Source organism: Microcaecilia unicolor, chromosome 5 (genome assembly GCF_901765095.1).
Source record: "Microcaecilia unicolor chromosome 5, aMicUni1.1, whole genome shotgun sequence".
Taxonomy (NCBI): domain Eukaryota; kingdom Metazoa; phylum Chordata; class Amphibia; order Gymnophiona; family Siphonopidae; genus Microcaecilia; species Microcaecilia unicolor.
In genome coordinates, this window is record NC_044035.1 from 171,355,154 (window position 1) to 171,372,658 (window position 17,505).

Sequence of the window (17,505 nt, forward strand, 5' to 3'; positions counted from 1 at the left end):
CTCGGCTCCCCGGAGCTCTCGGTACCGTGCATGGAAAGAGAACGATGACTGTGCTTCTTCGCATTTGCTCAACATCCGTCACTGAGACTCCTCGGTACCGAAATCCTCACGCCTCTTGGGGGCCGGGTCCGACGGTCGGTCCCGGGGAGCCTGCATAGCAGTAGGCCTCGAGACAGGTAGCGACCCACTCGATGCCTCACTGCTCCCAGCACGATGCGGTCGTTCGGCAGCCATTACCTATACTTTCGGTGTCGCTGCTTCCATCGACAACACCGCCGACCTCGGTACCGATGTCGATGCAGATGTCGAAGGACCAGACCGATCAGAAAAAAAAAAACGTTTCTCACATTGATCCTCCCGAGCCACTTGGGTCCGTTTCTTCATCAAAAGACAGAACTTGCTGGCAGATGGTCGGCCCCAAGGCACTAGAGACACCACGCATGGGGGTCGGTACCCGAGATGGTTCGGTTGCAGCAAGTACAACACTGGAGGCCACTGGGAGTCCTCAATGACATGGATGCGAAAACAGCGGCTGCGAAATTAAGAGACTCGATGGTGCCAAATAAAAAGGCACAAAAGGAAAAAAAAAAAATCACCCAGTTGAGCAGCCTAAGGCAGCCACAACGAAAAAAATAAGACAACTACAAAAAGGTGAAGAAAACCTAATAAGGGGAAAAAAAAGGGTCTCTTTTTATCGAAGAGGAAAAGTTTAAAGAAGAAAAAGAAAAGGGAAGCGGTAAACGCTTACTCGAGTCTCCTGAGCCAAAAAAACGCGTGTATATTCGATAGCGGATCAAAAGAAACTGAGGAGGGCACGCTCGCGTCATGGGAGGGAAGCCGTTTGCGCATGCACAGAGTGTTCGTCCCGCCCGATGGGAGCGTTCTGAAAAGCTTTTTTTGCTGTGCAAATTTTTTCACAGACGGCGACCCAGTTGTGAGTATAATCCAGCCTGCTTGTCCTCAGAGAAAGAGCAGTACAGTAAAATTAACCTATCCTAACCTTTTAATTTACATGGAACACAGAAATTCTAGGCAAAAGATATTGGACAGTACACAATGAAACTGGTTCAACTGAAGGAGAGATGGTATCTCTAAGGAAGCACCTGCTGCTTCAACACATCTGTTTTTTAAACCACTCTGATTTGCGTGACAATGAAGAGCCATATGTTAAATAAAATTAACCTAATACAGAAATTCTAGGCTAAAAGTATGGGACAGTATACAATGAAACTGGTTCAGCTGAAGGAGCGATGGTGACTAAGGCACCTGCTGCTCCTACACATATCTGGCTGAGCAAATTGCCACCAGTAAAAAAACATCTTCAGTATAAGTTGCTCGCCTCGCTGTGACCTGCATCTTAGACCTGTCTTTCTTCTATGTTTGTGCAGCGCTGCGTATGCCTTGTAGCGCTATAGAAATGCTAAATAGTAGTAGTAGTAGTAGTTAGAGAAAAACCTCACTCAAGCCCTTCTTGTAAGAAGGGCAAATACTGAGGGGACATCTGCCTGCGAAGGATCAACCCCTGGTGTTTACACTTGCTCTCAAAGATATGCCAGACAGTTAAAACGCATAGACACCCTCAACTGTACAGACACCATAGTTGCCGAGTACCCCATTCACACCAGACTACAACATTCAAGGCCGAGCTATAAGCCAGAAGGGATCCAGATCCTCCAAGACTACAGGCCACTAGCCTAAGTTCCTAGGGGAAAAAAATCCCCCACCAGAAGTTTTTAAGTCTGGAACTAGCAAAATCACCAAACATGGGTGCTTTGCAATCCTGTGCACCAAGTAGCCTATAAGCAGCCATGGGGGAACACACACAATGGTGCTTCCCATAGCCATAGTTGAATTAATGCAAAACTATCCCTGGGACCAAGCTCCCTCCATCAAAGTACGTACATATGTACTAGTGGGCCACTGGCCGCTCCTAATGGTTCACCAGCATCTGCAAGACCTAGAAAACAAACCCCACTTACCAAGATCCAGAATACTGAGAATCTGCCCAATACCTGTGATATTGACAGCTAATATGGCCTCCAGGTGGCCACCTACCCACTGGCATAAGATTTCCATGGCTATTATTGCACTTCTGGTACCCCCCTTGCTTGTTGTGGACCACTGCTATTGTATTGTCAGACATGATAAAAAGTACCAGCCCCTCAACTAGGAGACAGAAGACTAACACCAGTTGGACCACCCTGGCCTCCAATCTGATGGACTAAGACAGTGACGGGCAACCTTTTGAGCTTGGTGTGTCAAAATTCGCCAAAAAACCGAGCATAACTCGGGTGGTGTGTCACTTCGAGAAAAATCACTGCTACTAGGACCGCCCCCGGGCCCCCCCTACCCAAGATCGCTGCCCACCCAAGGTCGCTGGGCCCCCCTCCACCCGCTACCGGGCCCAGAATTAACCTTAAAGCCTCCTTTCACGTCGCAGCAAGCAGCAGCAGGGCAGACCTCTCCTCCTTCCTTCTGTGCTCCGCCCTCGCGGACGTTACTTCAGGCGAGGGCGGGACACGGAAGGAAGGAGTGGCCTGCCCTGCTGCTGCGATGTGAAAGGAGGCTTTAAGGTTAGTTTCCAGGAGCAAGGAGGGAGGGCGGACCACACTGCGGCGCCGCGTGTCATCAAAAATGGCTACGCGTGTCAGTGCTGACACGCGTGTCATAGGTTCGCCATCAGGGGACTAAGACCTCCTAGAAGGCCACAACTACATGTCCCTGGCCAATGCACTCCCCAGCCCGGAAGATTTGCAGCCAAAAGTGACTACCCTCCAAGAGGGAAGCTCCAGGGACATCCCACTGAGGACAAAGTGGGAGCACTATCAAGCCTGCAACCTCCATATCTCTGCATGCAATGAAAGGCAGACATTGTTTTCCTATAACCACTATAAGCATGCAGAAGGGGTCTTGTATGAGCCCCTGCGCAGGGCACCGGCTCCAAAATCATCACCATAGATTCCCAGCAGGTGTACAGAGTCCCAGGCTCATAAAGCCTGTTCACAAAATGAAAGTGGGTGTGATCTGGTCATCTTGTACCCTTGTCCTTAGTCAAAGATTGCCAAACTCTGCGTAGTGGACTTATTTCTCTCATGGTTTTGGTATCCTACACAATTGGATAGCTATCATGGAAGCAAATAGGTTAATTTAGGTTAATTTAAATTACATATTGTTGTATATCAAACTTAAACCTGGGAATGCAACAGGTAGAAAAAAATGGATAATCATTGTGCATTAACCAAGTACATGACAAACTAAACAGAAGGAAAGGGACAGACAAAAAGAAAATATATTCATCACTGGTAAATTATCTGTAATGCTTGTCATTTGTGCTTCTGAGATTGTGATGGCTGTATTCTTTAGCCCAGTAGCACCCAAGCCGGTCCTGCAGTATCCCCAGAAAGATCAAGACTTCATGAAAGAGCTGCATGTAAATTGACAAAACAAAATATATCACTGGTAAATTATCTGTAATGCTTGTCATTTGTGCTGAGATTGTGATGACTATATTCTTTAGCCCAATAGCACCCAAGCTGGTCCTGGGGTATCCCCAGAAAGATCAAGACACTTCACAAAGAAGCTGCATGTAAATTGTCACATGAACATTACACACTGCCTTATATCAAAACTCAGATATGTCTGACAAAACAGCCAAGTCTTAAGGGCAGATTTAAACATATATTGAATGTTTGCTAAGATGATCTAGGAAGCTGGTTCCATAATGTAGGGGCCAAGTAAGCAGCGCTACATCCCTTGAGGAATTTAATTTCAGCCAGTAAAAAAAAAAAAAGTTGCTGAGCTGTATAATAGGCCTTGCGCATTAGTAAAATCTTCAACTGTATTCTTCTTATTGGTAGCCAATGTTCAAAAAGAAAGGAAGTTACATGGTCATTCACATGTATTATGGGCAAGTTTAACCACCATATTCTGAAGTTGTAAACATTACAAAGAACAAAGGAAGACTAACGAGTAACCCATTACTATAACCCAACTGATTCAGTCTTTGAAAACAATACATGTTTTCATACTGAGAGACTACAAATGGCTTTAAAGATCTAATACTATACGATGCAAAAATCAATTTCTGGTCCAACTGAGTAATGTGGTCCAACGGAAAGCTTATCAAAACATACCAAGGGACAGGATTTGATGTTTTAACTGAAATAGGTTATGTTTTATAATTGATTAAAAAGATAGAAAGATTGAGAAAGCCAAACTGGTTTGATTTTGCTGAGTTGAGGATCCATTTATGGTCGGCAAGCAAAGAAGTAATCTTACCCAGGCCAAAGTCAAGATCTTGCAGAAAACCATTACATATTATAAATTATTTAGCAACTGAATGTCATCAGCATATATATACACCATTATTCCTCTCAACTGTAAAACAATTGAAAGCAAGGAAAAATATTAAATAGGTTCCTATGGCATTCCAGAGAATAGAAGGAAAAAGTGGATGATAGATCATACTTTTGAAGTGGTTTTGAATGATCTTGACGGAAAGATAAGAGTGCAAACAATTAAGTGCGATTCCTTGTACCCCTGTCTCTACCAGGCATGTCAACAAAAGATAAGTGGTATTGAAAACGACCAGCTGAATTAAGAGCACATTTTTCCCTGAATCTAGATGACTACCCAGCCAAGCCTTCCAAAACCTGATTTACCATGCAATTGCTGCCTCAGCTTCCTCCTGTGAAATGGCTCAGATCAGCCAGTAATGCAGGTACAGGTGAACTCCTATTCCTTCCCTACATAGAAATGCTTCCAGCACTACTAGGAGTTTGGAGAAGATTCCGAGAGCTATGATCAAGCTGAAGGGAATTATTTTAAACTAGAAGTGCTCACCTAAGGAAATTAGAGCAACCTTTGGGGCTCAGCAAGAATCAGAATGTGCAGATTAGCCGTGAACAAATCCATGACATAGATCCAACATTTACAAGTGATCGTGTATTGGTGCTTCATGATTCTTTGGGGGGGGGAAACGAGTTAAAGGTTTAGTCCCAACATTCATCAGTGCAATACTAGAACATGTAACTTTCCCATAAGTTTACTACTGTCCTCCTGTCACCCGTTAAATTCAAAATTTCAATAAAATAGTACTGTTTAACAATATTTATGATGAATTAAAAAAAAAATTTCATTTACAACAAAAAGCAATTCACATTTTTCAAAACATTTTTAATAAAGTCATATACCTAACCTACTTGATCTACTGAACATGTTTAATGGGATGGATGGGCTTGATGAACCAAAACCAATTTCTCAAATATCTGGTTTAAAGTTAATAAGAGCCTTAAATCCCCACGCTCAACTATTTGGAGTCTGTTTGGTCAGAAATTGGAGCACCACGCTAAAAGCACATTCTACCAAATATGATGTTGGAAATGCAATTTAAAAAAAATTGCTTCAGCATGGTCCACGGTGCAAGATAGCAATCAAATTTCTTTCTGTAACCAAAATTGTTGATAAGTGTTCCTAAATTTTGGTTTTAGTTTCAAGTCTTGTAATTCAATTTGTTCTTTCAACTGTAATGTTATTGCTGCAATTTCCTCAATTCTTGAAAATGGATAGATAACCATCTGAATTTCCATCAAAAGGTGGTCTTCAAATCATCCAGACAAAAGTCTTTATGCATCATACACAAATGGTTACGATAGACTTGATCACTGAATCCTTCCTTTTTCTTCTAGATCAGAAAGGCGCTGCAACTGGTAAAACTCACGATGTCCCATAATGCATTTGAACAGACTTAGATGTTCAAATAAATGTAGTAACACTCTTGGCCTTAGATTGTCATTTCTGTTATTCACTTGTGATGGTGCAAACATGCTCATATATGTGTAAGGTAAATGTTATCGGTGGGCCTATTTGCCAAGTTATCACATTGATAAAATGGAAAAAAAATTTAAAAACCTAAAATATAAAAATCTTACTACTTTAGCAGTTCAAATCTTTTTCAGTTATGCTAAAGATACAAAAATTAATGATAATTGCTTACAGTAATGCTTTCAACACTTACCTAAGTGATGGCTCATATTTCCAACTTCTCGTGACCAATGTTCCCTTCTAAGTGAGCGCATGAACAATTGCTCATATATTTTAGGAGTGTAGCTCACAGATTTTACATGGTTCACAAAAATGTTTATGTTCTATATAGAAATGCATTGCTAATATTGGTGCCCAAAAACTGTTGGTTTTTAAAACTTGTTGCTCAGATGAAAAAAAAAATTTGCACACACCAGGCCACATAGCTCATGCAATGCTTTGCACTTTTTTTCTCCAACAGTGCAAGATATGCACCATGGTTCACTTACAACAGCAGAAACATATGCTCATATGCATAACCAGGTAAACAGTGTCATAGGTGGGCCTATTTGCCAAGCTACCATGTTAATAAAATGGTTTAAAAAAATATTTTCTTACTTCTTAGCTGTTCATGATGCTATATTATACTTATCACTATGGAGCCCCAGGGCAGTGCAGCACTGCTCACTTTGGGGAATCACTGATCTAGCCAGTGGTGTGCTGGAGCCGGCTCGCACGAGCCGGTTGTTAATCTTTCAACCGACTTACGAGCCGGTTGTTAAATATAGCTCTCCTCCCTCCTCCCTCCAGATATTCACCGACACCGTTCTTCTAATTCTTCGGGGCAGGCAGTCTTGCCTGCCCGCTGCCAGCTCACTCTCCCCCGCTGCCGATTCGTGCTTTAAAATGGCCGCCGAGACTTCCAGAGGCGACCTCGCGAGACTTCTGAAGTCTCGGCGGCCATTTTGAAATGCGAATCGGACGGCAGCGGGGGAGAGTCAGCTGGCAGGCAACACAGCCTGCCCCGAAGAATTAGAAGGACGAGGCAGGTAGACCCAAAGCATACTTGGGGTGAGTGAGGGTGCTGTCTATGTTTGGGGGGGAGGGGAAGTTGGGTGGAAGAATTGGAAGGGATTTTTGTGACGTTTGGAGGGTAGGGGGATTAGAAGGGGTTTGCATGATGTTTCTGGGTGTGGGAGAGAGAGGGAGATTGGAATCTTGGGGGAGGGGGACGTTGGGACCCGGGGGGGGGGAGTTGGGTGGAGGAATTGGAAGGGATTTTTGTGACGTTTGGAGGGTAGGGGGATTAGAAGGGGTTTGCATGATGTTTCTGGGTGTGGGAGAGAGGGAGATTGGAATCTTGGGGGAGGGGGACGTTGGAACCCAGATACTCTTAACAGGTCCCGACAGAATATCAGATGGTCAGTATTTTTTTTAAAAAGTGCTAACTGCTGCAGGCTCAATATTGACTTTGAGCTTTTGGAAGTAGAAGTAAATAGCAGAGAGAGTGATCCCAGGGGCCCATGGAGGGCATGGGAGAGTAGGGTCGCTGGGTATGGGTGCATGCAGAGCAGGAGAGAGAAGGGTCCCTGGACACGGGTGGATGGAGGGCAGGGGAGAGGAGGGGAGAGAGAAGAAATGCTGGACATAGATGGAGGGGAGGGAAGAGTGAGGTAGGAGATGAGTTGAGGGGAAAGGAAGAGGAGAAAAACTGCACATGGATGAAAAAAATAGGCAGAAGCTGAGGACCAGAAATGAAGAAGAAAGGAGGAAAGGAAAGAAATAAATGGAAAGGAAGCCCTGGAAACGGAGTTAAGAGGACAGATAGCAGCAGAATCGGATACTGGGCCAGCATGATCAGAAAAACAGTCATCAGACAAAAAAAGGTAGAAAAAAATCATTTTATTTTCATTATAGTGTTTGGAATATGTTCACTTTGAGAATCAGGTGCTCAACATTAAAAGTTTATAATTATTTACGGCATTTTATCACACATTAAACATGAATTAGATTGGAACCTGGGATCATTTAATTTTTTTTTCCTGGAGGAATGCATTGCCGCCACCCCCCCCCCCCCCCCCCCCCGGCTCTCTCCCTGGCTATAGCCAGCTCTGCAATTTGGGGGGGGGGGGAGCGCAGAGGTGGACAGGGGGCGCAGAGGGGGACCAGGGAGAGAGCCTGTTAAACATTTACCAGCACACCACTGGATCTAGCCCTACATAGGCCAGAACAAGATTTTTAATCGATGTTTGAACCTTCATTTGCTCAACTTTCCCAAAACTCCTGGGGTTTTGCCACTAGATTTTTTAAGAGATTCTCAATCAGGAATTTGAAGTTTTCTGCTGACACTATTCCTCATATAAAATGTACTTTGTACCTTCTAAGAAATTATCCCAGTAGTCTTGGGGGGGGGGGGGGGGCGGGGGGCTGGGAAGAAAGCTCAGACATCCAATGTTAACATAGTTATTTTGGAAAAATCCATTACTGACGCTCAGAGGGCAACAGCCAAGAGTATCAGAAAGAATAGTTGCATGGCTTAAACTGTCCTAAAAGAAAGTTATTTTCTGTTCTTTGCCTGCTGGAGAGGTAGCACTGCCATTGACCTGAATTAGGTGTTAAGGTGTGAGGAAATAGAATATTTGCAAAAGTTACTAAGGGCAATCTGATTACTAGGCTAGCTTCAAAGGGTTTGTTGGAAGCAATATCATTACAATTCAAACTTTAAGTGGGAGCTTTCCTCTCTATACTTTCTTTCTGAGACGTTCTGAGGAAGGGCATTTCTATGGTAAGTGACATTATTTTGCTCTATGCTTGGTAACTTAAATATTAGGTTAAAAGAGGAATTGTAGGATATTGATAAGAAACAGAGTTTAACAAAAAAAATTAGCTAGTCTCCATACCCTTTCCCCCCTTACTTTTAACATTACAATTTTCTGCCACAGTATTAACGGACTAGAAGTAACAGAAGGGCCTAGTTCAGTCCTTATTCCCACCCACCCTCCCCAGTTTCCACCCACCCCTAGCTCAATTCTTCATTTATAGTCAATTATCTTAATTAGGACGACAGAATTACAGTTTTAATTACATTTAGTTTCTTAGAAGCAAATACTAAATAAATTACATAATACACCATATAATCTTAAGGCTCTTTATATTCACTGATATCCCTAGTACCTGAAAATGTTTTAAACAACTCTATAATACTAAGATGCAGACAGAAGTCTAGAAGCGAGGGGTGTGACCCAGTCTTCTGCACTGAGAGTGCCACATGTATGATTATCTCAGCTGATGACAAATTGTGTGCGCGCGCTCGATGCAAACAGCTCTTAGCTCAAAGAAAAGTAATCCATTCTCTTGAGGCTAGAGTAGCAGACTTGGTGGTGCTGAGGGAGACAGAGGTACACAGAGAAGACTTACAGGGAAGTTGTAGAGAAGTCCCACCTCCAGTCTGGCAGCCCCTGTGCTGCACTGGAGGCAGGAGAATTTCTAAAAGGACATCACCCTTGTACAGCTGAAAGTAATCCTATAACCAGAACACCAAGGAATGCAATATCCTCTCACACCAAGGATGTGCCTCTAGGAGAGTCTGCCCAGAAGGGGAGAGCTAGGACAATTGTTGTAGTTAGCAATTCGATTATTAGGCATGTAGATAGCTGGATGGCTGGTGGACGTGAGGATCGCCTGGTCACTTGCCTGCCTGGTGCGAAGGTGGCAGACCTCATGCATCACCTAAATAGGTTTTTAGTTAGTGCTGAGAAGCCGGCTGTCTTGGTACATGTGGGTACCAAAGACATAGCAAAGTGTTGGATGGAGGTTCTGGAAGCCAAACAGGCTCAAATACAGAACCTCTAGGGTAGCATTTTCTGAAGTGCTACCCGTTCCACGCGCAGGGCCCAAGGGACATGCAGAGCTCCGGAGCCTCAATACGTGGATAAGGCAATGGTGCAGGGAGGAGAGTTTTAGATTTGTAAGGAACAGGGCAATAAAGAGCCTATTCCAGAACAATGGGCTCCACTTTAACCAGGATGGCACCAAGCTGCTGGCATTGGCATTGAAAAAGGAGACAGCAGCTTTTAAACTAGAAACTGGGGAAAGGCTGACAGTAGTTCAAAAACACGATTCATAAGAAGGTATCATTCAAAGATGATATCAAAACAAGGAAGATAGGGTATCCAACGAGATTGCAATAGAGACCATAGTAGACCAAGTGTTTTTAAATAAAAAGCAGACAAAAGATTGCAAATTAACACTGTCAACTGCTGAGCAAAATGTAAATAGGAAGCCTAAGAAATAAAATGGAAGAGTTAAAATATATTGCACTAAATGAAAAATTAGACACAATAGGCATCTCTGAGACCTGGTGGAAGGAGGATAACCAGTGGAACACTGTCTTACCAGGGTACAAATTATATCATATTGATAGGGTGGAACGACTTGGTGGAGGGGTAGAATTGTATGTTAAAGAGAGTCCTGAATCAAATAAATTGAAAATTCCGCAGGAACACAACTTGGAATCCCTATGGATTGAAATTCCATGTGGAAAGGGGAAAAGGATAGTGACAGGAGTGTACTACTGTCCACCTGGCCAGGATGCAAACAGATATAAAATGTTATAAGAAATTAGGGAGGCTAACTGGGGAACACAATTATAATGGGTGATTTCAATTACCCCAATATTGACTGGGTAAATGTGACATCGAGGAATGCTAGGGAGGTAAAATTCCTTGATGAAATCAAGGGCTGCTTTAGGGAGCAGTTGGTACAGGAACCAACAAGAGGAGGAAAAATTATAGACCTAGTCCTTAGTGGAGCATATGAGCTGGTGTAGGAGATAATGGTGCTGGAGCCACCTGATAACACTGATCATAATATGGAGTAAATACACACAGGAAATCCAATACGTTAGTATTTAACTTTCAAAAAGGAGACTATGATAAAATAGCTGTGGAGGGGAAAAAAAAAAAAAAAAAAACAAGAGCAGCTGCGAAGGTCAAAAATTTACACCAGACATGGATGATTAAAAATACCATCCTGGAAGCTCAAGCCAAATATATTCCGTATATTAAAAAAGGAGGAAGGAAGACCAAACGACAGTGGGCATAGTTAAAAAAATGAGGTGAAGAAAGCTATTAAAGCTTAAAAAAAAAAATCGTTCAGAAAATGGGAGGATCTGACTGAAAACAACAGTATAAGGAATGGCAAGTCAATTGCAAAGTGCTGATAAGGAAAACAAAGAGGGACTTGGGGGGGGGGGGGGGGGAGAAAAAAAAATATTACACTGGAGGCAAAATTATTAAAAAAAATAATTTAGGTATATTAAAAGCAAGCCGCCGCAAAAGAATCAGTTGGACCGCTAAATGACTGAGGGGTAAAAGGGGCACCAAGGGAAGACAAAGCCATAGCAGAGCGATTAAATGATTTCTTTGATTTGATCTTCACAGAGGAAGATTTGGGAGAGATACCGGTGCCAGAAATGGTATTCAAAACTGACTAGTCTGAGAAACTGAATGAAATCTCTATAAACCTGGAGGATATATTGGCTAAATTTGACAAATTGAAGAGTAGCAAATCTCCTGAACCGGATGGTATTCATCCCAGAGTACCGACAGAATTGAAACTTGCGGACTATTGTTAGCAATATGTAATTTATCTTTAAAAAAAAAAAATTGGAGAATGGCCAATGTAATGATTTTTAAAAAAAGGTTCCAGAGGTCACCTGGGAAATCATAGACTGGCGAGCCTGATGTCTGTGCTGGGCAAAATGGTGCAGATTATAAAGTACAAAATTACAGAGCATATTCAAAAGCATGGATTAATAAGAAGCCAACAGATTTAGTGAAAGAAAATCTTGCCTCACCAATTACATTTCTTTGAAGGTGTGAACAAACATGTGGATAAAGGTGAGCCGGTCGATATTGTGTATCTGGATTTTCAAAAGGCATTTGACAAAGTACCTCATGAAAGACTCCAGAGGAAATGGGAGTGTCAGGGGATAGGGTGCATTGTGTTCAATTGTGGACTAAAAACTGGTTAAAAGAAAGAAATCAGAGTAGGGTCAAAGTCAATAAGGAGAAGGGTAGATAGTGGAGTTTCCCAGGGGTCTGTGCTGGAAACACTACTTTTTAACATATTTATACATGGTCCAGAGATGGGAGTAACCAGTGAATTTGCTGACAACACAAAGTTACTCAAAGTTTGTTAAATCGTAAGAGCATTGTGAAAAATTACAAGAGGACCTGACGAGACTGGGAGATTGGGCATCCAAATGGCAGATGACATTTAATGTGAGCAAGTGCAAAGTGATGCATGTGGGTAAGATAAATCCAAACTCTAGCTACGTAGTGCAAGGTTCCACATTAGAAGTCACCAACCAGGAAAGGGATCTAGATGTCGTTGATAAGTTGAAACCCTCTGCTCAGTGGGTGGTGGCATCTAGAAAAGCAAATAGAATGTTAGGTATTAGGAATGGAATGAAAAACAAAAATGAGGACGCTATAATGCCTTTGTATCGCTCCATGGTGCGACTGCACCTCAGATAGTGTGTGCAGTTCTGGTCACCGCACCTCAAAAAAGATATGGTGGAATTATAAAAAGGTACAGTATGGTAACGAAAATGATAAAGGAGATGGAACGACTTCCCTATGAGGAAAAGCTAAAGCTGCTAGAGTTCTTCAGCTTGAAAAGATGAGGGGAGATATTAGAGAGGTCTATAAAATAATGAGTGGAATGGAAGGGTAGATGTGAATCGATTGTTTACTCTCTCCAAAATACTAGGACTGGGGGGGAAGGGGACGCACACGACACAATCAAGCTACAAAGTTTAAATTTAAAACTAATCTGAGAAAATATTTCTTCACACAACATGGAATTAATGTAGTAAAAGCAGGTAGCTTAGTGGGGTTAAAAAAAAGGTTTGGATAGCTTCGAAAAAGAAAAGTCCATAAGCCATTATTAAAATGGACGTGGGGAAAATCCGCTGCTTATTTCTAGGATAAGCAGCATAAAATATATTGTACTGTTTTGGGATCTTGCCGGGTACTTGTGACCTGAATTGGCCACTGTTGGAAACAGGATGATGGGCTTGATGGACCTTCGGTCTGTCCCAGAATGGCAATACTTATGTACTTGCAAATCGTCTCCTTTGTCTTTGAACAAGACCTAAATGCAGTTTAAAGACTATTTTAAATATTCAAAAGTGCCATTTAGTGGACAGATCTGGATCTACCTGGACATTAAAAAGACAACTCAAGAATGGAGAAAAATCTATGAGATGCTGAAACTTGGTGTCACCTTTAGCCTACCCTTGCAAATGTTTCATTTGTTTTTGTTCTTTTTTTTTTTTTGGGGGGGGGGGGGGGGGGTCAAGTATGTTATTTTTATTCCCCAAAACAGTTAAAAGCGTTTGAAAAAATTGGTCTGAAATTGTTGGATAATTTAGGAATATGAATGAGTTATGCTATTGCCTTTATGTTCTTGTTTTCTTAAATTTTCCCCCATTTCCTATGCCATTCTTCCCTTTCATCAGGGTATAAGGCAGGCTATATAATTACTGTTTGGAACAGTGTTTCCTCTTTCTTCTTTGCCTGTGTTGTTGGTAACAATAGTTGTGTTCTTGTGAGATATTTCGAAATTGCAATAAAAAAATAAAATAAAAAAATAGAACCACTCATATCAAATCCAACTGTGTTAAAAAGAATCACCTCCCACCTTATCTGAGATTAATAGTTCAAGATCCAACTTCATGCCCCATCAGACCATGGTCATCCACACAGGTTCAAACTTTTTTAAAATTATACCCCACCTTCTTAGATTATGTGAACTAGCTATCTTTCCAAGATTATTAAACCATAGGCCAATTTTAACCATTGACTAACAGTAAGGGAGGATTCCTGCCTCCAATGAATTAAGATACTTTTCTTTGCTACCAATAAATACAGTAATGCTTTCAAATTAGCTGATGTTGAAGATTTAATTGTAGAGAATCACTACAAGGAAAGAGCCAAGGAGTAGCCGAGTAGCACTTTCAGAATATGAAAGATATGGTTGTGAACTACCATCCAAAAACATTTAATAAATATACAAGACAAAAACAAAGTCCCAAAGTAGCCCCACAACAACAAATTTTAAACAAGAATCTATTTAGGTAATGCCCATCTTCAAAGCTTCATTAGGAGTTTGAAAATGCAAACTTAATTTTGCTTGTCAAGATTGGCATTCACCAATTTAACAAGGGGAACTAAAAAAAAAAAAAACAGCTTTTCAACATATCAAACGTAATCTTCGCAACCAGGTTCAAGTCCCCAGGTCTAGTGAGGACTGCTTGGCCTGCAATATTTTATAGTAAAAGCTAGGGCTATGTAATCAGTACACCAAATCTTCAACTCCTATTTTTCTACTTTCTTCAGATCCAGTATAAAGATCCAAGTATAAAATAAAAAGTTTGCCATTATGTTTAAGTTTGTTGAAGCCAAGTCAGAGTTGGTACATTTTTACTGAGACTCCAACCAAATTGCTTCCAATACCACTGACTCCAAAGCCCTTGTAAAAACAGATGTTGGCTTTTTGTTCTCTAGCTAGAAAGAGTCTCAGACTAGATTGACCATGCAAGTCTATCTGCTGTCATCTATTTGATAAGTGCCACTAAAAATCGACTGCCCTTGCACTAACTGAATAGTGCAAGGGTTATACATGGGTGGAGCCTGGGTTTTTCCAGGAATTATCTAGATAGCAGCAGAATTCAATTCTATCTAGATAGCTTAGGACAGAAAAGGTTGCCAAGTATCCAGATATCAGGACCGAGCATTGCTGCTACCCAAATGCCAGGGCTGACTGCTGTATCTGGACAGCAGTGACAAGTAACTGGATTAAATGCTCCGTCTGGCATTTAAGACTCTACCCCAACACCCTGCCAACCATAGCATTTAAATACTGACCTGTTAAAGTTCCTAAAACATGGTAGCCAATCATGGACAATTTCAAAACAGATTCTCAGTGGAATCCATTATCCACTGGTATCTTTTTTTCAAAAGCATATTTTCCATACACAGCCTCCTTTATATTTCAATGAAGAAATTAAACAAAAACCAATTATACAAACCTTTTGATAGTGCAATGGATTGTCAATGGCATAGGACAGTGTTGAGATAAAATTTGGTTTTGTAATCAGTGATGCACACTCCTGAATCAGAAATTGAGTCTGAAAAACAAAAAGAAATAAGGTCTCAGCTTTAGATTTTAGACCACTCCTACTTTAACATAACATGGAAGTCTTGTAGCATGGTAATTTCTAAACTATTAGGAGACAAGATATGGGAAAATTAGGTTCTTACCTTGGTAATTTCTTTCCTTTAGTCATAGCAGATGAAACCATTACGTATGGGTTATGTCCATCAACCAGCAGGGGAGATAGAGAGCACAAACTTTCACAGTGCCCTCTTGGCCAGCTAGCTCCACTGCCTCTTCAGTATTTGAAGCTTCCAAAGCAGTATGGCAAACCGCAATGGGAATCACAAGAGCTTTCCTCACAGCGAACGATGGCCCATCACAAGGGCATGAACTCATAAAGGAGGGAATGCACATCCTCCTGGAGGGAATAAACTCATCCTCCTTATTGTATAAGTGGAGGGGAACACACGCGCCTCCTGGAGGGAATCACACATCCTCCCAACACACTGGAGGAATGAACTCATCCTCCTATTCATAGAACTGGAGGGGAACACACGCGCCTCCTGGAGAGAATCAACACATCCTCCAAAAAAAACATGTTGGAGGGAATGAACACATCCTCCTAAATTTAAACTGAACATGAATCCTGAAGATTGTTTTCCAACTTTCTCCCAAGGAAGGAACTTCAGGAAATTAGAACAGAACCTGAAAAACAGATTCACAGCATACAGACAATCATACAGGGAGGGCTCATGGCTTCATCTGTTATGACTAAAGGAAAGAAAATTACCAAGGTAAGAACCTAATTTTCCCTTCCTTGTCATCAAGCAGATGAAGCCATTACGTATGGGATGTAACAAAGCAATCCCTAGATAGGGTGGGAACAAGCCACACCACGCGCTAGCACTTGTGCACCAAAACGCACATCCCTCCTGGCAGCCACATCCAGCCTGTAATGTCGGGCAAAGGAGAGCTTAGAAGCCCATGTTGCTGCACTGCATATCTCTTGAAGAGAGAGTGCTCCAGTTTCAGCCCAAGAGGAAGAAATCGCTCTAGTAGAATGTGCCTTAAAGGCTACAGGCGGAACCCTGCCGGCCAGCAGATAAGCTGAAAAGATAGTTTCTTTGAGCCAGCGGGCAATAGTGGCTTTAGACGCTGGAGACCCTCTGCGAGAACCGGATAGCAAAACAAACAGATGATCAGAAGTCCTGAAAGAGTTAGTAACTCGCAGATACTGCAGCAGAGTCCTGCGCACATCCAAAAGGTGCAGCTGCCCAAAAGATTCTGGAAACTCTTCCTCTGAAAAAGAGGGCAAGAAAATAGGCTGGTTTAAGTGAAAAGCTGAAACCATCTTAGGCATAAAGGAAAGCACGGTCCGAACTGTGACTCCGGACTCTGAAAATTGCAGAAATGGGTCTTCTACAGGACAGCGCCTGGAGCTCTGACACCCGTCTCGCCGAGGTAATGGCCACCAGAAAAACGGCCTTCAGTGTCAAGTCTTTCTCCGATGCTCGCCGAAGCGGCTCAAAAGGAGATGCCTGCAGGGTTTTCAAAACTAGCCCCAGGTTCCAAGCTGGACAGGGTGCTCGCACTGGAGGTCGGAGCCGAAGCACCCCTCTAAGAAACCGTGCCACATCTGGGTGAGCAGCCAAAGACACGCCTTCCACCTTACCACGAAGGGAGGCCAACGCTGCCACCTGAACCCGCAGGGAATTATAGGCCAAGCCTTTTTGTACACCTTCCTGCAAAAAGTCCAGAATCGGCGAGACAGGAGCCCGCATTGGAACAATGGCTCTGGAAGCACACCAAGACTCAAACAGGCACCAAATCCTGGCAGAAGCCACGGAAGTGGACCACTTGCGGGCTTGCAGGAGAGTGGAAATAACTTTATTGGAATAACCTTTATCCCTCAATTGCGCCCTCTCAATAGCCATGCCGTAAGACCAAAGCGGCCGGCGTCCTCCATGGCTACCGGTCCCTGAGTCAACAGGTTCGGTACCAGAGGTAACGGCAGAGGAGCCTCCAGGAGCATCTGTCGGAGGTCTGCATACCAAGGTCTCCTTGGCCAATCCGGGGCGATGAGGACCACTTCTCCTGGGTGCAGCCGAATCCGCAAGAGCAGGCGCCCTATCAAGGGCCATGGGGGAAACACAAAGTAGACCCGGAGGCCAGGGTTGAGCCAAGGCATCCAACCCCGCCGAGCGAGGATCTCTCCGTCTGCTGAAGAAGCACGGGACTTTGGTATTGGCACTTGTCGCCATTAGATCCATCACGGGCTTGCCCCATTTGGCACAGATCTGCAGGAATACTTAGTCTGCCAGATTCCATTCTGCTGGATCGATCTGATGCCTGCTCAGATAATCAACCTGCACATTGATCTGACCTGCAATATGAGCTGCCGACAGACACTGAAGATGCAGCTCGGCCCAGTGGCAAATCAGTTCGGCCTGCGCGGCTAGTGCTCTGCACCTTGTTCCGCCTTGTCGATTTATATAGGCCACCGTTGTCGTGTTGTCCGACATCACTGACAGCCAATCC

The 17,505-nt window shown here is 42.9% G+C and overlaps 1 protein-coding gene across 1 annotated transcript in view; it reads right to left on the minus strand.

Moving 5' to 3' along the window:
• CNOT1 (CCR4-NOT transcription complex subunit 1) overlaps positions 1-17,505 on the minus strand; it is a 1,017,784-nt gene that overhangs the window by 920,756 nt on the left and 79,523 nt on the right. The window contains 1 exon segment of the mRNA XM_030203593.1: positions 14,900-14,998. Coding sequence (XP_030059453.1) covers positions 14,900-14,998 — 99 coding nt within the window.